The following is a 24,263-nucleotide window of genomic DNA, read 5'->3' as shown; positions in this document are numbered from 1 at the left end:
GACAGCTGCTTCCCTTCCCACCTTGCCCTCCCCTGCCCCTCCCCCACCCTCCCTCTCAGCCTCCCCCCACTTCTTCCCAGCCATCACTCAGGGTTCCACTTTTGTTAGGCTGCCTGGAGGAGCTGCCAGCCCCCAGAGCAGGTCCACAAAACAAAAACAACGATCGATAAGCACAGAAAGGGAGAAAACCACAAAAATCAAGGTTGCCTTTGCCTACAAATAACAGTCTCTCAGCCACACGGAGAGGCTGCACTCAGCAGTGAAGCTGGGTGTGCTCTTGTGCTTAGGGCATCCTTGCCTCTCTTCTGCAGCTCCACGTCCTGTCTCTAAGCACTAGGGTCGAAGGAGCCCTGGAAGGGGACCATCACGGGGTGCCCAATGCCAGCCATCACTGTGGTCACTGCCCGGGGAGAAGGAAGTAGCCTATGGAAGAGAAGCGGCCCTTCTCAGGGGCTTCTCTCCAGTAAACTCCCGTGCATGTGCACGCACAGACAGGTAGGTGTGTACATGCTTGTGGCATGCACACACTCACCCACCTACATACCAGACTCTTAAGTGGGAGGGAGCCGGCCTAGGCCGGAATGGGCTCCGCCGTGGCAGCTCAGACAGTGGTGACTGAGAGCAGGGGGTTGTAGACCCGCTTGCCGTTGGCTGAGCGTGCACGGTGGGCCAGCATCTCTTGGATGGTGATCCAGTCGTCCAGGATCTTCTTGTTCCGCTTCTTCATGGTCTTGTGGTGGCTCAGAGCGATGATGTTGAGCTCGGGCTTGCTGTCGCCACTCTGCTGCTCCCTCAGGCACTCCAGCCGGCTCTGCATCATGAACTCGCGCCGCTTCCGCTGCTCGCTGCTCTCGCGCGCGAATCAGGTGCTGCTTCCGCTCCTCCTTGCTCCAGTAGCGGCCCATCTTCATCTCGCTCACCGCGGCGTTGTCAGTGATCATGCCGCTACGCTCCTCCCGGATCTTCAGGACCCGGGTTTTCAGCAGCTGATCCCGCACACACCGCTTGGCCACGTAGTGGGTCCAGTCGCTGCTGACCTTCACCTCCCACTCCATGCGTGGCGCTTCGGGGGCCGTGGCTGCCACCCCGCCCACCTGAGGGCCGCTGGCCAAACTCAAGGGCGCATGGCCCAGCTCCTCCAGGCCTCGAGGCGGGACCAGCTGCACGCAGCTCTGGTAGTGCTCACTCTCTGGGCCCTGGCCCTGGTGGCGCCATGAGAGGTAAGGGCTGCCCTCGGGGGCCCAGGCGCTCCAGGGTCACCCCCACCTTGGGGTTGCGGCACACGTGCTCCTCTGCGTGCTGTCTCGGCCCATCTCGGGATCCCGGGAGAGGGATCGGAACTTTGCAGGGCTCCCCTCTTGGGGAGCTGCCTTGGGAAGACTGGCGCTAGGGGGGCCGGGAGAGGTCGGGTTCAAGTTGGAGTCGCCCACAGCAGCGCGCCTCAGGGGGCTCTCCGGCAGGGGCTTGGCCATCATTGGTGTGCTGCGGCAGCTCTCCCCCTGTGTTGTAGGCGCCTGTGTTGTCTTTGTCGGACTTCTCAGGCAGCTTGGAGATGTCAGACAGCTAGTGCTTCTGGGGCTCGCAGGCTGCCATGTCGTAGAGGCTCTCCTCCTCCAGCAGCCAGGCCTTCATGCAGCGCTCCCGCAGCTGCCGCATCTTCTGCGCCCGCAGGATGTTGCGGCACTTGAACTCCAGGTGCCGCAGCTCCTCCTCCAGCATGGCCATCTCTTGACCTAGGCTCTCATTGCGGTTAACGTCCAGGGCGCCGTTGCCGCCGGAGGCCTGGGGGACCAGGAGGCCCAGCTGGTTGCCGTTCTCCAAGTAGCACTTGATCTCTAGCAGCTCCCGGTAGCGCTATACTCCTCATCGGTGAGGCCTGGTACGTCACCCCCTCCCAGGCCAGCACCCTCGACCAGCAGCGAGTCCATGCTGAAGTGGAAGTCCCGGCTCTGTAGGGCATCCCCTTGTGAGCCAAACTTGCGCAGGGTGCCAGGGGTGTTGGTAGAGCTGGGGGGGCTCATCTCCCAGCAAGTTGTGCTCAGAGCTCTCTTTGTTGTGGGTGCTCTCGTCGGTCCGGCCCACCCCACTGTCCAGCTCCTGGCTGTTGCTCAGGCCTGGGCCCTCATCAGGAGCCCCCTTCTCTTCCTTGTTTCCAAGAGGCTGGGCAGGGGGTGATTTCAGCTTCTGAGCACTAAGGGCCCCCTCATTCTCAGAGCCATAGTCATCTAAGAAGTCATCCCGGTCACTGTCCTTCCACCGCTTTGCCAGCTGGCTCTCTGGCCTGAGGTTCTTCTACTTCTATCCATTGGGAGATGTGTTCCCTTTGAAAAACCTTTTACAGAAAGTTTCTTAGAATAGGAACAAGTGTGTTTCCTTTCTGATGTGGAATGGGGACAGCCAAAGTCTCTCTTCAATTGTGTTTAGAAATGTAATCCAAGAAAAAGAATTCTCTTCAGGTGTACAAAGAAATGTATCTCCTTCTTAGCAGGAGGTTCAGTGGAAGGGAGGATTCCAGAGAGTCTTAAAATGCTAGAATGTTTCAGAATTGTAATTTTAGACCTTTCTAGACAGCCAGGGATGGTATAGATAAAGGAAGTGAGGACTGAATAAGTGGGAAGAAAATAATACGTAGAATAAAGTCGCCATTTCGCCAGGGGTGGAAAGATGGGAGTGTGGTGTGGTAGGATTGAGGGTGTTCCTATGTGTTAATCAGAAGAGAGAAATTAACAAATGAAAGACGTGGGTAAGGGGACAGTAAAAGAAAGGAAAACAAAACAAAACAAAACAAAACAGTGTACCTGGCTGAAAGAGGGGTGTCTGGCTTGGGGGTCCTGGGTCTGAAGCTATGGGGGGCAGTCCTCCCTCAAAGTTCCTGGCCCAGGGGGCGCCAGCTGGCTCTCTGGCCTGGCCACCAGCAGGGAGATTTGGTGCTTTCCTCCTGGCTCAGAATGGCTGTCTCCCCCGGGTTCTGGACATCCACACCATTGATCTGGACGATGCGGTCTCCCTCACGGATCTGGCCGTCTTTGGGTGCGATGCTGTTGGGATTTACTCTCCAACGTAGATACCCCCAGGGCTTCCTCGTCGTCCGTGCCGTAGCAAACCATCAGGCCCAGCTTGTCTCCGTGGCTGCTTTTATACAGCTCCACCTCCTCATACTCCACCTCATCCTTGCGGTCTGCCTCCTGTGGGCCGCCCTCCATGAACTCTGCCGGGTCTTAGTACTTATGGCTGATGGGGGGAGCTCTGAGGAGACATACGACTCCAGGATGACCATGGGCAGAGTGGGCGGGCACAGCTTGCCCAGCGCCATGATATGCTCGAAGGTGATGTCGGTCTGAGTGCCGCTGTCCACCAGAGCTGGTCATGGCAGCGGCTGTGCCCCCGGAGGCGGGGGCTCCGTCTCAGCACCTGAAACACCCGGGGCTCCTTGGAGGAGCGCAGGGCATCCAGGGTTTGCTCCTGAGACAGCTTGGAGAGCTCTTTCCCGTTCACCTGGAGCATCACCTTGTACTGCTCCTCTGGCTTCTGCACCAAGCACATATTACATCCCATCGCGCTGGCGGCGGGCGCTGGGGCGGCGGGAACGTGGACACACCTCTCAGCAGCCCTTGCACGGGACCTTGCGTCCCGGCTTGGCCCGGTGGCCTGACCTTATTTTTAATGGTTGTTTTTCCATTTTCTCAATTGCTTGGACTATATAAGAAGTTTTGTTTTTGTTTTTGTTTTTTTTTGAGAGGTTTTTGCTATAGGGCGCGTGCGCTCGCCAGACAGACAGAGAGAGACAGAGAGATAGAAAGCGAGAAACCTCCCTCCAGAGGGGATGGCCACGCCGCAATCCCTTCTCCTCCATTCTCCTCTCGGGATCTTGGGCACGTACACACACGCGCCTGGCGTGAGTTTAAGCCACCGGTCCGGGACTCGAACCGCGGTCGCTTATGTGGGAGTCCAGCGACATAGCCATTACGCTAACTGCTGGTCCCAAGAAGTTTTGTTTTCAAAATCGGAGATTCTTTCTCTGTATCATCTAATCTGCTGTTAATACTTTTAAGGGATGTTTTAATTTCCTGCATCGTACTCTATATCTCTAGTAGTTCTGTTTGATTCTTTTTCAGGGTGTCTGTCTCTTTATGGAATTCATCCTTCAAGTCGTAGAAATATTTCCTAATCTCCTGGTTGTCTGTTTACATTGAATTGAGTTGTGATAAGTATTCTAAATTTTTTTTTCTGATATTTCAGTAATTTTCTGTGTTTTATCCATTGTTGATGAAGAGTTATGTTCCTTTAGGGTAAGTTTTTGCTGTTTTTCTCATAGTTCTTTAGGCTCTACTGTGGTTTTTAGTTATCTGGTGTATTCACTTGCTAATTCTTTAGAGTAGATTTTAATAGCTGTGAGCTTGTGTCCTTCTCTTTGTTGTGAATTACCTCTTTGCCAGTTTCCCTCTTATATGGGTGGCAATGTGGAACCCATAGTGCGAGTCTTAGGTTCAGATTTACAGAGACGAGTTTTCTCTGTGGGTGGAGTATGGGAAAGGATTTTTCCAGAGCCTCACAGTGTTCATATGTTTGGCTCCTATATACGTGGGCCCCATCAGGAGCCCCCTTCTCCTGAACCTCTCTAGTCCCTATGTGGCTGAGGGCTGAGCTGCAAAGTGAGACTGCAAGGTAGTGTCTAAAATTGTGTGTCACACTGGGTGTGGCATTGGGCCAAAACAACCCTGGGTGCAGGGGACTTGTAGTGAGGAATAGAGACCATCTGGCCTGCTTTCCCTATGCTCCTAGCAATTTTTCTTCTTTTAGTGCATGTGCTATTGAGTGCATGCACTCATCAGAGAGAGACAGAGAGAGAGAGAGAGAGAGTGAGAAAGGAAATAAGGCCATGCCACACAATTCCTTCTCTTCCATTGTCCTCTTGGGATTTTGGGCACATACATACATGTGCCTGGCATGTTCTTCAAGCTATCAGGTCTGATACTCAAACTGTTTGATTGGCCATGTGGGATCCAGTCACCTCAACTACCACATTACCTGGCTGGCCTGTTGGAGGGTATTTTTGTCTTTAAATGTATACATTATTTTACATTATGTTCTGTGGGGACATTTTTATTAACTGCATGTGTGAGAAGAAGGGTGTACTTGGAGGTTGGGCAACTAAAATGTGGACTACAGTTAGGGGATTAAATGTTGATTTGATGGAGACAGTTTAAACCACAGTTGTAAAAACATGGTATAGTAGACACTGTATTGAATTGAGGGTCTAAAGCTTAGGATCTAGGCCCAAGTCTGCTAACATAATCCTGGAGGGCATATGTTAGGCTAGGTCAATGCTCTCTGATCTATTAGAAGTTTATGGTAACAAGACACCATTGCATTTTCTGGTGTTAAGTAATACACAAGCTTCAGAACATGGCTATTGGTGCAGAGGGTAACCTTTTTGTATCTGAACTCACCTTAAAAGCCATGGGTATTTCGATGATATAAAGATCCACGTAATTGAGGTTGAGGGCTTTGAGTGTCTTCTCTAGGGTGGGGCGAACCCTCTCTGGTTCATGATTTGTAGCCCATAGCTGAAAGAATCAAAGAGAGATAGTTAACATCCACACTATTTTTATAATACTGGAGCTCTTTATCCTTTTTAAAGCACTCATACGCATTTTACTCACTTATTTCATTCACAAAAATATGTTTATGCGGCAGTGTCATCTGATTATACTGCTAATTTATTCTTTTATTTTAAGAATTATTTTATTTAACTTTATTTATCCAGTTATTTATTTATTTTAATTTGACCAGAGAGGGATAGAGTGAGAGAGAAAGAGAGAGAGGAGAGAGAGAGAGCGAGAGCGAGAGCGAGCAAGCAAGCCACCAGGTCTGGGATTTGCCATGGGAAGTCCAGCGCCCTTAACCACTATGCCACCTGCTGGCCCCACTGATTTTTTTTTTTTAAGAATTGTTGGGAACCAGCAGTTAGCGTAATGGCTATGTCGCTGGATTCCCACGTAGTCGACCGTGGTTCGTGTCCCACACCCAGTAGCTTAGAACTCAGGCCAACGCGTGTGCGTGCGTGCCCAAAATCCCAAGAGGAGAATAGAGGAGAAGGGATTGTGGTGTGACCATCCCCCCTGGGGGGTGATTTCTCACTTTCTGTCTCTCTGTCTCTCTCTGTCTGTCTGGCGAGTGCACGCGCCCTATAGTGAAAACCTCTCAAAAAAAAAAAAAAAGAATTGTATTTAACTTTATTTATTTATTGTTTATTTATTTATTTTAATTTGACCAGAGAGGGACAGAGTGAGAAAGAGAGAGAGAGAGAGGAAAAGTGAGAAAACAAGCCACTAGGTCTAGTACTTGAATCATGGTCGGCCATGTGGGAGTCTAGTGCCTTAACCACCATGCCACCTACTGGCCTCAAAGTTTGTATTTTCTAAATAAATTATTCTTATTTTCTTGGTTTTTAAACATTGAAAAAAAATTAAAAATACTTATTTGATGACTGCAGTAAGCTATATAGCCCTAGCTAGGTGCTGTTTTATAGTATATTCATTCTCCTCACTGAGGATAATGCCTAAAGTCAGACTTGTGTTCATGGATATGTATATATCAGCTGTGCTTGCTATTGAAAATATTTAGATTAATTCAAATATTTAGTGAAACAATAAAATGTGTGTGTGTGGGGGGGGGAAGGCAGAGAAAACAACAATAGATACCAGACACAGTGTGGGAGGAGGGTGGGGGATGGCAGAGGGTGAGATAGGGAATCAAGGATGAGAAAAAAGGCAAAATATACAGAAAACAATAAATGGAAAATTTTAAAAATTTAAAAAAGAAGGCTCCTCCTTTATTTATTTATTAATTTATCTATCTATCTTTTTTTTTTTTTTTTTTTTTTTTTTTTTTTTTAGGAAAAAAAAGGTTTTTTTAGAAAGGGAAGGGGGCCTGAATGGTTGACAAAGAAGAGCCAAGCAATGGGCTGCCTCTGACCAGGAAGTGGGCTTTTTTTTTCCTCCCTCTAATTTATTTATTTATTTTTACATTTTCCCACAAACATTTACTTTACATATCAAAAAATATTTGCTCATACTCCATAGTTCTTGCCAGTTAATATTCATCTTCCAAAATTTCAAAAAACTGAATTTTAAAGATAATGTTTGAAATATTTGTTATAATTTTGTTTGTGGCTCTGTAACAGAAGCAGTATGGTTTTAAATATTTTTGAGAAAATATTTACATGTCAACTACTCAAACTATTGAAAAGCAAACACCCAGCACACAAGTCACACATAAACCTTTTCAATTCAGTCCTGCCTACCAAGTAGTCTGTGATAGACCATCTGCTAGTAAAGATCAGTCTCTTTTTCTTCCTTCAAAATCTTCCTCAAAATAATCCTCTAGTTGTGGTTGCTCTTTTGCAGTTTCTACTGACTACAATGCTGGGCTGGAAAAGTCCAGGTTATTTTATGGTACAAATTCTTTCATATAGCTTCTCTAATTCTGTCTGACAGAACTGTTCATGGTGCCAGACCATGTTTCCAAGAGCTTCTGTTGGCTTACTTGAGATCTACCTTAGCTCCATAGTATTCTGGTTTAATCTTCAGATATGACATTCCAGTCAAAGCCTTGTCCATTAATGAATATTTCCAATTTCTGGTTCAAGGCAACAGGTACTATTGAACTTATGCAAATAACTATTCTGCCACAAAATAAGAATACTCCCAAATATTTTCCAATTCCAATGGAGTCAGGAAGAGAGAAAAGTTTGTTTCCATTTAAAGAAAAAAACAAGAAAAACACATTTTTTTTGAGAAGTTTTTGCTATAGGGTGCGTGTGCTCACCAGAAAGACAGAGAGAGACAGAGAGAGAGACAGAAAGTGAGAAATCACCCCCCAGGGGGGATGGCCATGCCGCAATCCCTTCCCCTCTTCTCCTCTTGGGATCTTGGGTGCACATACACGTGCCTGGCATGAGTTTAAGCCGCTGGGTTCAGGACTCAACTGTGGTCAACTATATGGGAGTCCAGTGACATAGCCATTACACCAACTGCTGGTCCCCCAAAAAACATTTTAACATATCGCTAAACCTATCAATAGCTCAAAAGAAAGCAAAATCCTTAAATTGGGAAAACAAAGCTTAGTAAAGAAAAAGACAGTAATGTTTTACTCAAAAGTCATAAAGTTCTATTTCACCAGTTCAGTCTTATGTAGTTAATCTTTCTTCTGTTGCGTTTTTAGCGTTGTTGTGGTCTGATCTTTCCATTTAAATCCTGGAAGTTAATATTCAACTTTATTATTGATTTTTCTTGCCCCTAGCATTAAGTTGGTCATTTTCTTGGTTGCTTTTTGTTCTTTTATTTCTGTATGTGTGTCTTTAGTTTTCCTGGTACAGCACTCCTTTCAGTACTTCTTGAAGAGCTAGTCTGGTGTTGGTAAATTCTTTCAGGTTTTATTTATCTGAGAATGTTTTTATTTCCCCCCCTCCCCCATATGAAGGATAATCTTGCTGGGTATAGTATTCTTGGTTGAAACTGTTTTTCACTTAACACTTTAAATATATTTTCCCATTCCTTCCTTGCTCGCATTGTTTCTGATGAGAGGTCTGGTGTTAGCCTGATGGGATAACCTTTATAAGTAACCTGACATTTCTCTCTTATCACTTTTAGTTTCCTGTTTTTGTCTGTAGATTTGGTCAATCTGGCTGTGATGTGCCTTGGAGAAGATCTTCTTGGGTCGATTCTAATAGGGGTCCTTTTTATTTCTTGGGTCTAGATATTTGAATGCCTCTCTAGATTTGGGGAGTTTTTCTTCCAGGGTTTCATGGAATAGATTATTAATACCCTTATTAGTTTCTTCACCTTCTGTGATACCAGTTATCCAGATGTTTGGACACTTAATGGTATCTAGTATTTCTTGTATAGTGTTCTCATTTTTTGGGTTATTTTCTCAGTTTTTTTGGTTGTTGTTTTTTCTAGGTCAGAGGTCTTGCCTTTAACATCTGAGATTCAATCTTCTGCTTGGACTAATCTGCTTTTAATACTCGAGGGAGGTTTTGATTCCCTGTTTTGCAGCCTTCATCTCTAGTAGCTCCATTTGATTCTTTCTTATTGTGTGTATTTCCTCTTTCAGAACTTCCTCACCTCCTGGAACTTGGTGTCTCCTTTCTCCTGTGTCTTCTGGAGTTCATTTACTCTCAGCTCTTTCATCTTGTTTAGTTTTGTCCCTATGAACATTCTGCATTCTCTATCAGACATTTCTATGAATTCCACTGTACTGCTTGTATATGATGAAGGATTGTTTTTTTTTTACTTAGGGGAGAGATATTTTCTTGGTTCCTCATATGTCTTGTGCCTCTGTGGTGATTTCTGGTCATTCTGTGACAAAATCACTCCTCTCCTTGTCTGAGTGTTTCAGGGGTCTAGGAGGTGAGATTTAGAGCATAGCTTTAGTCGCTTTGGTCCCTCGAAAGCTGCTCCTAAAGGAAGTTTTGGTAAATGTTTATACATTAACCATTTCCTTCTTTCCTGCCACTTTCCAGTTTTTCTGCTTTGCAGATTTGGCTTTTCCCATATTAAGTTGTCTTAAGTTAATGTCCGTAAGTGAAGAAGAAGAAGCTTTGCCTTAAATGTCAGTCCCTACATTGTTGGCAAGACTGAAAATTTGGTAGTAGAGGAGGAGAAAGAGGTTTCCTTTTCCTCTTGGTGAGCCCTACGTTTTTTAGCAGAGAAAAGTGGTACAAGATCCATCATTGATAAAAGAGATGGAAGGCAAAGGGGAGGTCTCACCTTTCCGCAGTAGAAAATATCTTCCCTCCGCACCTTTCCTTCTGCTATCTTTTCCCTGAGGGCCTCCCCGATTTCGTGCTCATTTCTGTAGATGTAGGCTCCATCGATGTGTCGGTACCCTATGTCGATGGCAGCCTTCACCGATGCTGCACAGGCACCCTTGGGAGTCTGAAATGATAAGGTGTGGGGGGGGAGTAGAGAACTTGGTCTTTAGTTTCATCATCATTAATCCAAACATTTTGCAAGTATGTCGTTTCACAGCCAAAATGACACATTCCAAATTCCATGCTCTTGTGCCAAGGAGATGGTGTGCAGAGGTGGGAGAAACTTACACCCCAAAAGACCCTTCCTTGGCAGGGGATCCCATCCATCTCTTTCTTCCTTAGCTTTGTGACTTGGGAAATGTGATTTGAAGTGCCGGCAGGTGGCATGGAGGTTAAGGGCACTGGACTCTGACTTGGTTGACTGCCATTTGAGTCCTGGACCTGGCAGCTTGCTTTCTCACTTCCCCTCTCTCTCTCTCTCACTCTCTGGTTCTTCCCCTCTCTGGTCAAATTAAAATAAATAAAGTTAAATAAAATAGTTCTTTAAAAATAAGAAAAAAGAAATGTGATTTGATCAATTTTACCAGTGACAGGAGACTTCATGGTGGCCTTGTGATAGGAGGGCACATATTATTTGCAAAAGGCTAAATTATAAATGGAAAGGTTTCAGTAGGGTGGGCGCCACAGCCTAGTGGTTAACAGTCACTGGGGTTTGAATCCTAGCCCTGGAAGCTTGAAAAACACACCAGGTGAGTGTGCGTGTGTGTCCTAATACCAATAAATGGTGAAATGCAAAAGAAGGAATTGGGATGTGACCATGCCCCATTAAGGAGTGCTTTCTGCCTCTCTCTCTGTTTCTCTCTCTGGTGAGCCCATCCATTCTCTGGCAATTTTTTAAAAAAGGTTTAGGTAAACAAATTGAGAAATAGTCTCAAAATTGAATATCATTTGGTAAAACAAAAAGAATATGACTCCATTAAAATAAAATAGAAACTATGTTACAGTGACAGATGCAGACCAGTGATTGCCTGCAGAGAAGGATATGGATTGGAAGGAGAGGCTACAAACTGGCATGAAAAAGCTTTTACAGTTGACAAATACATACATTGTCTCCCTTATGGAGATGGTTTCACAGGTAAGTGCATCAAATTGTATACTTTAAATACGCTCAGTTTATTAACCATCAATTATACCACAATAAAGCTGGGGAACAAAGATTGTTGGACATGTTGGATTTTTCAAGACGTATATGTGTGTGTGTGTGTGTGTGTGTGTGTGTGTATTTGAAATGATTTATTTTGCTTTACTTGTTATTATTACTATTATTTTAATTTGACCAGAGAGAGACAGAGAGAGGAAGGAAAAGTGAGAAAGCAAGCCACCAGGTCCTCGAACCATGGTCAGCCGCCTGGGAGTCCAGCACCTTAACCACTGCACCACCTGCCAGCCCCTCAAGATATATTTTTCTAAAATTTGTTAACTAAATCTTTGTTTATGTTATTTACCTGCATTAAGCATAAGAATGGTAATGTCCTGTCCCCTAAACATTTACAGGAAAATGTCAAAAAGTCCAGATAAAAACCCCTGGCAACTTCTGGACACCTGAGTTAAAAAATGATCCATTTGCTATGGTTTGGAATGGTTTTGTCCTCTTTAGAACTCACGTTGAAACTTAATGCTCAATGCAAGCATTGGAAATGCAGCCTAATGGGAGGTTTTTAGGTCATGTCACTTCCGTCTTTACAAATGGATTAAAGGTGCTTTGTAAAAAGGACTTTCGTGAGGACTTGCTTTTCTGCCTTGCGAAGAACAGTGTTCCTCCACTCTGGTGGATACAACATTCAAGGCACCATCTTGGAAGCAGAGACTGTGTCCTTGACCTTGGACTTCCCAGTCTCCAGAATAGTTAGAAATTTCTGGGAGGAAGCAGATGGTGAAGCAGTTACATTGCTGGATTCCTACGTGACCAGCAACAGTTCGAGTCCCAGACCTGGTGGCTTAAAAAAAAAATCACTCTGGGTATATGCACATGCGTGCCCAAGATTCCAGGAGGAGAATGGAGGAGAAGGGATTGCAGTGTGGCCATCCCCTGGGGAGTCATTTCTCACTTTCCTTTTATTGAGAATGCCTCTCTCTCCAGTGAATGTATGTTTCCTAGTGTATGCACATGCGTGCCCAAGATTCCAGGAGGAGAATGGAGGAGAAGGGATTGCAGTGTGGCCATCCCCTGGGGAGTCATTTCTCACTTTCCTTTTTTTGTCTCTTACTCTCTCTCCAGTGAATGCATGCTCCCTAAGGCAAAAACCTTTTTTTTTTTTTTTTAAATGAGATTGGTGGGATTCCCCTTCTTTTTCTTTGAGAGAGAGAAAGAGAGAAAGAAAGAGAGAAGTGCCTCTGACAGAGTCTTGTCACACCGTGATTCTCTTCTCAGCTTTCCAGCCATTCAAAATCATTGTTCATGTTGACTCAGGCTTTGAACCCAGGCTCTCCCTATGGCTCGAGCATTGTTCAGTGGCATCCTACTACATCCTACTGTGCCACCATGGCTGGGCCAAAATGTATGTTCTTTATAAATTAGCCAATGTCAGACAAGAAACCATTTCTCAGATTCCACATAAATCACTACTTTTGGGTCATGATACTTAAGTATATGAGTGTGTCTCACTTTAGTTATATTTTCTTCTACTGAGAAACAGAAGGTTTGATGGAAATTTCTATCAAGACAGACATCTGGTCTTGCTAAATGAAATTTTCAAATTGCCCTTTAGGGTGGGTTTGTCAGAGAGGGTTAATCTTATTTGTTCGTTTTTATTGACTTTATATTCAGAGAATGATTGTGCTGAACACGTTCAAGAAATGTTGAGAACTACTTGTTCTATTTTTTCAATGTCTTAGCCAAACTCTTGACAAGTAACGGCAGACCTGTGAACTCTGACCCAGTTATTGATTTGTTGTAGAATGGTGAGACGAGCTATATGGGATGCATTTTTAGTGACTTTATTGTCCTGGGCAAGAAATAGAATGCCTTCAGAGCAGGCATTGCATTTTCTTCCCCAGATGAAAGTTATCACTATAGAAGATAAAGGGGTATAAAAATTCACAGATGATATAAGAAAACAAGCCTCATAGTCATGAATACCAAAGAGCTGGGAAAAGAAGACACACATTTCAGGATGTCAGAAGTAGCTGTTTGGTTAACTAATTAATAACATGGCTACAGAGCTTGAACACAAATTGGGCCAAAAATCTAGAAGAAAACTATAAAGTGAAGTGCTATGGATTACAACAAGCAGGACAGACAAAGTATAGTCCAAAGCAGAGTCAAGAGATAGTGTCCAGATATTTGCATGGAAAAAATAAAAATACTGCCTCCATTTCTCTTCTAAATAATTACTTTCTTTAAATTTATTTTTTTATTATTATTAATTTTTAAAAATTGGACCAGAGACAGACAGAGAGAGAGAGAATGTGAGAAAGCAAGCTGCCAGGCCCAGGACTCAAACCATGGTCAGTCATGTGGGAGTCCAGCTCCTTAACCACCACACCACCTGCCAGCCCCTACCACTACTTCCATTCTTAGGTGTCTCTATGTTATTATGAAATATTTAGTCTTAATATAAGATAGTAAATATAATCTCAATGATACAGGAATATCACTGAGAACAAATCAGTTAAAGGCAGAGCTAAAATAGACATGGGGAGGAGCTCCAGACAATGCATATTAACATACATGCTTGTGGGACCAGTGGATGGCATAATGGTTATGTGGCTGGACTTCCACGTAGTCGACCACAGGGAGTCCTGGACCCAGCAGTTTAAAACTCTTGCCGGATGCGTGAGGATGCATGCCCAAGATCCCGAGAGGAGAATGGAGGAGAAGGGATTGCGGGGTGGCCATCCCCCCTGGGGGGTGATTTCTCACTTTCTGTCTGTCTCTGTCTGTCTGGCGAACGCACGTGCCCTATAGCAAAAACCTCTCCAAAAAAAAAAAAAAAGGAAATCCTGTCATTTACAATAATAATAATATGAATAAACCTGGAGGACATTCTGCTAACTAAAATAATAATGTAGTCATAAATTCATACCATAATTTTGAAAATAAAAATTACTAGCCCAAAGTTAAAATAACTGTGCTTACTTTGATTAAAGAAATAAACTTGCAAATATATTTAGTGAACAAGAAAGTATAAAAAGTGTCATAGATTTCGAGATTTCAGAAAGAACTAAACAGCACAGCAATTCTGTAAATAAATATGGTAGGAAATCAAAAATTAAATGAATACACCAACAGCATATTGGACAGGGCAAGACTAAATGAGTGAATGGACGACAGACCAGAAGAAAATGGCCTAGCCCTACCAGAGTGATCAGCTCCCCCCGTTAATGGTCGATACTCCCTGCTTCCTTTGAAAATGGTACAGAAGCCTCTGCCTCGCCAACCGTAAGTGTCCAGTGCAGGGTCTACCCGCACATCTCCTTTCCGCTATCAGACCAATATCTGGGGTTAAGTCAAACATAGCCTAGCTATCTAAAGGAAGAGAGCTCCATCTTGCTAACAGAAGACAAGATGAGACACTGGAGAAACTGCAGACCTAGACAACACACCCAACGGGAGGCAGAGAGTATGGGGTGGGTGAAGCGTGCAGGCACTGCATCGAGAGGGAGGTTGGTGGCTCACCCTTCTCTTGGCTTTGCCTGTTCCCACTGGTTGCCAAACCTTGGAGAGTCTACCTCAATGCTCTGTAGCCTTCAGTCAGGTTATCTGAAATTTTTTTTCCTCATAGCCACCGACCAAGTTCAAGTCTTCATTATTTTCTGCTTGATTTATTACAGAAGCTTTCTTACTTGATCTCTCTATATTTCATCTCTTCTCATTTCAATTTATTTCAAAAATGACAGATTAAGGTTTTTGAAATATGAACCTCCACTTTTCTCCCTGGTATTTTTTTTTTTGTTATGTTCTACCCTGACACCAAACCATTCTTGTAACTTGACAAGCAGCATTCATTGATTCTAGAGAGGAATTACATAATAAAATAGAGAAGTCAGTTCTTGATGTTTGATTTCCAAAAGCCAGGACTTCTGTGGCAGGAAATGTGAGTGTAATGTGCTGACATATGTGCGAAAGAATTCTTGGTAGCACAATACTAGAAGTGAAAGCAAACACCAACTTAATGTTTTCCCTTTGTTCTTTGGCTCTCAAAAGCCCAGAGACCCGCAGGTGGCATGGTGGTTAAGTGTACTGGACGCCCACATGACTGACAGTGGTTCAAGTCCCGGACCTGGTGGCTTGCTTTCTCACCCCTCCCCCCACCCCACTCTGTCCCTCTCTGGTCAAATTAAAAGAAAGAAGAAGAAAGAAAGAGAGAAAGGAAGAAAGAGAGAGAAAGGAAGAAGAAAGAAAGAGAAAAAGAGAAAGTTAAATAAATAAAATAAAAGCCCATCTCAAGATTCATAAAAATCTGAATGAGCTGCCTTTGCTTAAAAATTAATAATTACAGGGGCCAACAGATAGTGTAGCAGTTATGTCATTGGACTCCCACATGGCTGACCATGGTTCGAGTCCTGAACCCGGTGGCTTGAAACACACTGGGTGCATGTGCATGCATGTCCAAGATCCAGAGGAGAATGAAAGAGAAGGGATTGGAGGTCATCCACCGAGGAGAATGGGGGGTTGATTTCTCACTTGTCTTCTCACTGTCTCTGTTTCTCTCTGGCGAGCACAAAAACCTCTAAAATAATAATTATACTTCAGCGTTCTCTAAAAATGTTAGAAGTTTAGGCAACAGCTGGACTCTTGTTTATGCATGTGGGTTGGTTGCAGGAGAGAAGCTGCCTCCCTCTTGTACAGTAGAACAATGTGTGTGATCTCTGGGACTCTACTTACTGTGTCCCCAATGGTAGTCCTTGAGTGTTAGTTGCATGTGCTTTTTTCCCTTTCTTCCTTTCACTCTCTTTCTTTCTCTTTCTTTTGCTTGTAATAAAGAACAAAATAAAATGTTTCTTGCACTAGTGCCTACTATCAAAATGAGAAAGTGGAACAAATTAAAACTAGACTTAGCTCCCTAAAACTACTTATTTATGCTTCTTGCCTGGTTCTTGGTCCCTTCGAGTAGGGACTGTGAGACCACCCTCACTCTCTTGCAGCTTAAGAACATCTGAAAAAATCTAAAAGCAAGACTTTGCCTTCCCTAGGTGAAAATCAAATGGCATGCATGGGATTGGGGGGGATAGGGAACAGCCAAAGGATGATGTATTCCTGAAAGGGATCCTGAGCCCTGAACCCTTCACTGCTCCTGGTAAGGGACAACATACACTGGATGCTTTTAGGCTGCTCCTGGGTACTCATCCAGGACTTGGACTTCATTTCTCTTTTGCCCCATGTGCAAAGCAGTGGATTCATTCTCCACATTGTAAAACTTGCTGCAACTATGAAATCTGTCCCAGGGCCACCCAAGACGGAATATATTGCAGTCTACCTTTAGAGACCACTCCTTCCCCATAGCTTGATGTTTCTTGATCTACCCCGTAACTAGATCATTCACTGTTTCTTTCATCTCTCAATAAGAATTTCTCTTTGAAGTCAGCTCAGCTCTCCCTTATATTTTCGTTATAGATGTAATTTTTTTTTTCTGCCTTCAGTCCCTCCATTGCCAGAGGTGTGTCTGCTCATCAAAGGGAGAGAGGTGAGAGCCCACCCCAGACCGGTGTGGTCATGCTGTGATCCTTCTTACTCCATTTCACCAACCAGCCAGAATTTTGGGTATCCACACACATACATACCTCGTGTTTTTTTTTAGAATTATTTATTTAATTTTGTTTATTATTTTTAATTTTTTTTTTTTTTTTTTGCTGTAGGGTACATGTGCTCACAAGAGAGAGAGAGAAGGAAAATGAGAAAGCAAGGCATCAGATCTGGGATTCAAACCATGGTCAGCTATATGGGAGTCCAGCTCCTTAACCACCATGCTACCTGCTGGCCCTGACCTGATGTATTTTTTAAGGTGCTGGGGATGGGATTTGAACCACAGTCAACCATGTCAGATACAGCTCCCTTAACCTCTGAGCCATGGGGCAGGCCTCCTTACAGATGTTAAGTCCCTTGTTTCTAGCTCAGCTCATTGGTTTGATCCCTGTGTTATGTAGAATGCCTTATATCTGGGAGGCACTCATAAATATTTATTGAACAGAGGTAAAGCCAGTTACCCAAAATATTTACTGTTTATCTTGAATTTGTGTCATCTGCATGCTGGGTAACATACTTGAGTTTTACATAAAGTTTTTTTGTTGTTGTTTGTTATTGTTTTTTGTTTGTTTGTTTGTTTGTTTTTTCAGTTTTGCCTTAAGGTGCATGTGCTCACTAGAGAGAGAGGTAACTGGGGGGAGGGAGGGCAGGTATGTGTGGGCACACTGCAATTCCTTCTCTATTCTCCTCTTAGCATTTTAGGCACACACACATCTGTGCTTGTGTTTTTTAAGCTGCTGTTCCCACACAGCAGGCCATGTGGGATCCAGGCACCCTAACCTCTACACCCTTGTTGGCTCCCCTGCTGAGAGGATTTATGGACTATTCCATCCCTGCATAAATACACTCTAGGACACTTCACAGGGAAAAGCCCTGCAGCCAGTTTGTATTTTTAGCTTTCATTAGTGATTGTCAAATAAGGAAATGCACAGTGTTCTGTGCTAGTAAATGTGGGTTTCATCTCAATGCATGTGTGCATGCGTGCCCAAGATCCCAAGAGGAGAATGGAGGAGAAGGGATTGCGGTGTGGCCATCCCCCTTCGGGACAATTTCTTGTTTTCTCTCTGTCTTTTTGGCGAGTGCACGTGCCCTCTACCAAAACCCTTTCCAAAAATGAATAAATAAAAATCTTTGTAAGTTAGAAGACATTGTCCTGATAGGCCTCACACTGCTGTATGCCCTTCCAATCTGCTTCCCAACAGTATCCTTCTCTCTCTGTTCTGGTGGAATAGCGGAAGGTCAATGGGACGGAACATGGAGATGTCCCTAGTCTCCTTATTGCGGCTTCCACAACTCCCTAAAGACATGCCTGAACATTTTTCTGGTGTGCTGCTGCTTTCTGACTGCCCTCTACACACTCAACAGGACCCAAGGTCAAATATTGACATGCTTGACTATACACACGAGATGCAAATGAATTTCAGTTACAGAGTTACCTCAGCTTGCACTCACTGTTGTGTGGACTGAAAGGTTTCAAAAGAATCTTAGGCATGCTAAGGGGAAAAGACTGACATTTGGTATTAGTCTTCACCTATGGGACTAGGACAGACTCTCAAGTTCAATCTAAGTTAGTACTTTTATTTCAGGGTGATTGAATTGGGCATAGATGGTCCTAGCCTGTACCTCATCTGGCAGGGTGATCAGTCATACGGTATGGAGTGGAAAGCCATGAGTCTGCTCTGCCTGAGATGTTCCATTCTCCCCACTCCCCACCTCTTCTCTCAGTCCCAGTTCTACGCCTTCTATAATCCGAATCTAGAAACATGATATGTATTTTTGTTCACCAGCTTCCTGGTTTTGTTAACCGAGTTCCTGGTTTTGTTAGATATATTTGTATTTATTTATTTATCTATTTATTTTTACTGTAGGATGTCTGTACTTGCCAGAGAGAGACAGAAAGAGAGTGAGAAGGAAAGTGAGAAATCACCCTCAGAGGGATGGCCACACTGTAACCCCTTCTCCTTCATTGTCCTCCTGGGGTTTTGGGCATGCATGCACACATGTCTGGCATGATTTTCCAGCTACCAGGTCCCCAACTTGAATTGCAGTCGACCATTTGGGAATTGAGCATTTTTCATTTTCTTTTTTTTTTTTTTTTTAGAGAGAGATTTTTGCTATAAGGCATGTGCATTCACTGGAGAGACCGAGATAGAAAGTGAGAAATCATCCTCCAAGGGGAATGACCATGCCACAATCCCTTCTCCTCCATTCTTCTCTTAAGATTTTGGGCACCCATGCCCACGTGCCTGGTGTGCTTTAAGCCTCTGGTTTGAGATTTGAACCACCGTTGACTATATGCGCGTCCAGTGACATAACCATTATGCCATCTGCTGGTCCTGGGAGTCCAGCATTTTAGCCACCACACCATCTGCTGGCTCCAAGAGACAAACTTGTTAACCCCATCTTTTACTTGTGGTTGGTGCATGCACAATCTTTATTTCTAGTAATTTTCTTCTTGCAGTATATTCTCTATTTGGCGTATGTCTTGTCTTCTGAAGTTACCATTCTTGTGGGAAATGACACAGAAGTGACTGCTTGGGGCCAGGTAGTGGCACAGTATTAACATGTTAACACAATGGGGTTCGTGTCCCAGAATCTCCCTGACCACACCAGGTCTGTGCATGCTTGTGATCTGGGATGTTTGAGACCGAGTGTGGATCATGACATGAAGACTATAGGGGCATCGGACACTGCCTTTCTCATCAAAGAAATAAAACAAAACCCACCTCATGCCCCAACAAAAGTGATTGCTTTTGAAGAGTAGTGTTAACTCTTCTTGGTATCCATAGCTTAATTCTCTTCCTCTGCTTTCTATTCTCCATGCTACCAGCAGAGTTAGCTTTTAAAAGCACGGATCTGATGATGTTATTGTTTGCTCATAAACTTTAGATGATTTGTCAGTTCTGTAGAATGAAGCTCCAGCTCTTTAGCATGATAGTCAAGGTTCTCAGTAAACCAATTTCACCTTGCGTTTTCAGACCCAGTCACCATAACTTTTAGCATCAACTCCACGTAGCAGCCACTGGGCATGGGCTGGATGGACACAGCATGTATGCTTGTACCTCCATGCTTCCCCTGCTCCTAAAATGCTGTGCCTCAGCTCTGCCTTTCTGCATGGCTAATTACTATTCTGCTTTACAGATTTTTTTTTTCTATGTGATCACTCATGTTTCAGTAGCTTTTCTACACATATCACTATTTATTCTTTTTTTTTTTTCAAAAAACTATTTATTTAATTTCATTTGTCATTATTATTATTATTTTTTTTAATCAATTTCACCAGAGAGAGAAAGGAAGGAAAAGTGAGAAACCATGTGGGAATCCAGTCCTTAAACTGCCATGCCACCTGCTGGCCCTGACCACTGTTTATTCTGATAGCCAGCATTTAATGTTTAACTGTGATAAGAAAACATATCTTTTTTTTTTTTTTTTAAGAAAGATTTTTGCTATAGGGCACATGCACTCGCTGGAGAGACAGAGAGAGGCAGAGGGACAGAAAGGGAGAAATCACCCCCTGAGGGGGATGGCCATGCCTCAATCCCTTCTTTCTCCTCTTGGGATTTTAAGCATGCATGCACATGTGCCTGGTGTGAGTTTGAAGCCTCTGGGTCTGGTACTCAAACCACGGTCGGCTATGTGAGAGTCCAGTGGAGTAATCATTATACCCTCTGCTGGTCCCAGGGAAACATATTATTCTTTTTTTTTTGGAGAGGTTTTCGCTATAGGGCGCATACGCTCGCCAGACAGACAGAGAGAGACATAGAGACAGAAAGCGAGAAATCACCACCCCAGGGGGGATGGTCACGCTGCAATCCCTTCTCTTCCATTCTCCTCTCAGGATCTTGGGCACGCATGCACATGCGCCTGGCATGAGTTTTAAGCCACCGGGTCCGGGACACGAACCGCAGTCAACTACGTGGGAGTCCAGCGACATAGCCATTATGCTAACTGCTGGTTCCCAACATATTATTCTTTTTTATTTTTTTATTTTTTTTATTTTTTATTATAATTTTATTTTCCCATCGCAACACACAAATGAATTTTCCATCCAAGATACACTGTGCATTGGCTCAATCAAGCACGTCAACATATATGTTCTCAGCAAATAATTTCCCAATTCTTGTGTCCTGCATACCTTGCCTTTTGTTTTACCATCCTAGATTCCCCATCCCCCTCCCTCTGTTATGACCCATCCTCCTCCCACATTGTCCCTGTCATCCCCGATTGCCCTCCGTGCCTCACCCCTCCCCAAATGATCTGTCAGTGATCTTAATTAGTCTAAGTCTCTCCAATAGTTATCACAGCTGACACATGCCTCTACATGAACTCAAGTCTGACTTTAGGCCTAAACCCCATTGGGTAAAAAGAGCATACTATAAAGTAGAACCCAACTGGGCCCATACCGCTCACTGCAGCCATCAAATATCCAATTTTTTTTTTTAAATGGTACGAATAGTTTAACCGTTTTTTTTTGTTTGTTTTTTGTTTTCGTTTTTTTTTTCTTTTTTCCCTAACATTCATTCCCTGAGCATCATCACAGCATACTAAATGTAATTTCCCATCTAGAATAGACTGCACAGTGACCCAATCAAGCATGTTATCATCAATAATATTCCACTTCTACTTTCTTGCTTATGCACATATATATGTTTTTTTTTCCTCTTCCTCTCTTTTTTTTTTTATTATTTTTTAAATTTTTCCTATGTTTGTCCCTCTGCCCTGTCTCACTCTCCCATTACAATATCCCTGCTATATACAGTTGTCTTCCAGAAGAGTTACTGAAAAAGTGATACATACAAGTAAAGGGAGAGAGGCCACAAGTTCCAACCATCAGCTCATAAAGTTTTTGGTAATAGGGAGCATAAACTCCACTCAGGGTTGGATAAGGAAGGGTCTCCGGCAGATCCACAAGTGTAGGTGAGTCTCCAAGGAATGCAGTTTCAGGAAAGCAGTTCTGGTACACAGGGATAATTATCAGCTGATGCGGCACAGCAGTCATCTTGTAGTTACCAGGAATGGTGTTGTGGGGGTCTGCAGTGTGAGTTGTCCTTGGGTATCTGGCTTCCTTAAAAATGGCAGAGTAGTTCTTGTTTTCCCCTGAGGTAATGCAGGGCTGGTAACTATCATCTTCTTAAGTTGCAAGTTCTTCAACCTTGTTTTCGGCCTCCGGGCCATCCCGGGCCAGAGAGGCAGGGAGGGCCCGGCGCGCGGCTGCGCTGGGGGGGCGGGAGCCCCCCCAACATATTATTCTTATAAGTAAAAACTTTATCATGTTTTAAAGGAATCCATTTCAATCTTCATGGTTAGAGTTAATTATTTCCTTTCCTTTCAGAGAGATATTGTTTGTAGTGTTGGGATGATGTTGACCTATTTCACTGCTCTACTATTCATTGTTAAAGAGCCTGCTTCCTCCATTATCTATTTTTTTAAAGAATTATTTTTATTTATTTAACTTCGTTTATTTATTTTAATTTGACCAGAGAGAGAAAGAGTGAAAGAGAGAGAGAGAGAAAGCAAGTTATCAGGTCCAGGACTTGAACCACATTTGGCCATGTGGGAGTCCAGTGTCCTTAACCACCACACCACTCTTCCATTATATATTTTTAAAGTTTGTATTTATTTCTTCCATGAGTGAGAGAGACATAGGGAGAGGCACAGAGATAGAGACAGAAGACAAAGTGGTTTTTTTTTTTTCCCCCATAGGGTGTATATTTTTGCCCAAGAGACAGAGAAAAGGAAAGTAAAAAATCACCCTCTAAGTGGGATGGCCACACCACAGTACCTTCTCCATTCTTCTCTTAGGATTTTGGGCACACACATGAGCCCACTGTGTTTTTCAAGCCATGAGGTATGGGACTTGACCCATCCAGGTCATGTGGGATTTGGCCTCCTTAACCATGATGCCACATGCTGGCCCCCAAAAGACAGGGTCTTGGTGCCATGATCCACCTCCCAGCCTCAGCTAGCCTTGGATTATGGTATACTTACATGCCTCGTATACTCAGGGAGGGCTCTGGATATAAACCCAGGACCTTCCCATGTGGGTCAGTCTCACAGAGTGATGTGTTTTCCTGTTGTACCACTACCTGTCTCACTATAAGTTTTTTCATCCCTAAAAGGCAGAGCCAAAGTTTTCTTCATTTTTAAAGTATCTCTAACATAGCATTTAGATGGCAGTTATTCACTGTTTATTAGACTAAACTAAAAATTCTCAAAACACAAACTTAAAACAATGACAAGCCATTAACTCACAAATTTCACGTCGCAGCTTGCTCTAGTACAATATCCAGCTGAATTTTAGAAAAGAGAGGAGAAAAGTCTCATTTTCTTCTCTTTTTTATTTTTCAGAGAGATTTGTGCTATAGGGTTCATGTGTTCACCAGAGAGACAGGGAGAGACAGAGAAAGAGAAAGTGAGAAATCATCCCCCAGGGAGATAGCCACGCCACAATCCCTTCTCTATTCTCCTCTTGGGATTTTGGGCATGCATGTACATGTGCTGGCGTGAGTTTCAAGCTGCCAGATCTGGGACTTGAACTGGTTGAACATGTGGGAGTCCAGTGCCTTAACCACTATACTACCTGCTAGGCCCAAAAGTCTCATTTTCTAATTGAAACTAATTTTTGGGGGGGGAGAGGTTTTTGCTATATGATGCATGTGCTCGCCAGAAAGACAAAGAGAGACAGAGAGAAAATCACCCCCTGGGGAGATGGCATCCACAATCCTTTCTCCTCCATTCTCCTCTTGGGATCTTGGGCACGCATGCACACACTCGTCCTGAGTTTAAGCCACTGGGTCTGGGACTTGAACTGTGGTCAACTACATGGGAGTCCAGCGACGTAGCCATTATGCCATCTGCTGGTCCCTTGAAACTAATTTTTAATCATGAACTGATTTGGGTTCAACTTTTGGCTCAACAATACTCATTCAAGCAAACAGTAGTCCTTGGAGATTAACATATTGCCATAACCGATGAGATTCACTCATAATGAATTACAGATTATACTTTAGGCAAATATTAACAAACCCAAAAAATGTGGCCAGCGGGTGACATGGTGGTTAGGGTGTTGGACTCCCACATGACTGATTGTGGTTTGAGTTTCAGACCTATGGCTTGCTTCCTCACTATCTCTCTCACTGATGAGCACATGTGCCCTATAGCAAGTTAAAAATAAATAAATAAATAAAATAAAATAAATAATTCTTTAAAAAAAAAAAAAAAAAAACCCAAAACAGAGATATAAACTTACCGAGGCAGGTTCTGAGTAGGTACCAAGTCCTATGATGGGAATGCTATTTCCGTCACTTAGAGGTATGCGGTGATTTGCAGCACTGAGGTACATTTTGGAGAGAGTCTGAAGCTTTACCCCTGTAGAAGTGATTCCAAACACTACAGGGAGAGTATTTTTTGGAAAGGTGTTCTAGGGTCTATTTAATCAAAGAAAGAAGGGCCAGAGGGAGGAGCAAGCAGAGGGAAGAGGTTAACAGATGTATTTCTCAACCTGTTTTTTTTTCCCAGATTGTCCTGGAAATCCTAAGGGTGGTTGTCCTTTGAACTTCATCAGAAGTATGTAAATAACATTTTCCATTTGGAGTTTATACTGACTGCTCTAAAAGAAAAGATCGAATAAAGCAAAAGGACATAAACCTATTTGGCCACTTCCAGTTCAGATGCTTTTATTGTCAAATAATGAATCAGAGT

General features: G+C 43.7%; 1 protein-coding gene and 1 pseudogene across 2 annotated transcripts in view; both read right to left on the bottom strand.

The window, feature by feature from the left end:
- AKR1D1 (aldo-keto reductase family 1 member D1) overlaps positions 1 to 24,004 on the bottom strand; it is a 49,436-nt gene extending 25,432 nt beyond the window's left edge. The window contains exons 1-3 of one of the 2 annotated variants that reach the window (XM_006145023.3): positions 23,812 to 23,999; positions 9,774 to 9,941; positions 5,451 to 5,567 (exon numbers count right to left, since the gene is read on the bottom strand). In XM_006145023.3, coding sequence (XP_006145085.1) covers positions 5,451 to 5,567; positions 9,774 to 9,941; positions 23,812 to 23,904 — 378 coding nt within the window. In that variant the 5' untranslated portion in view covers positions 23,905 to 23,999. Of the gene's footprint in view, positions 1 to 5,450; positions 5,568 to 9,773; positions 9,942 to 23,811 lie in introns of both variants that reach the window. The other variant, XM_014586482.2, reaches the window with a different exon arrangement.
- On the bottom strand, positions 486 to 3,713 carry LOC102472792 (PDZ domain-containing protein 4-like; annotated as a pseudogene).
- Positions 24,005 to 24,263: the final 259 nt, after the last annotated feature.

This window comes from Tupaia chinensis, unplaced genomic scaffold (assembly GCF_000334495.1).
Source record: "Tupaia chinensis unplaced genomic scaffold, TupChi_1.0 Scaffold000140_1, whole genome shotgun sequence".
Taxonomy (NCBI): domain Eukaryota; kingdom Metazoa; phylum Chordata; class Mammalia; order Scandentia; family Tupaiidae; genus Tupaia; species Tupaia belangeri.
This window is presented reverse-complemented; position numbering and strand designations above follow the sequence as displayed.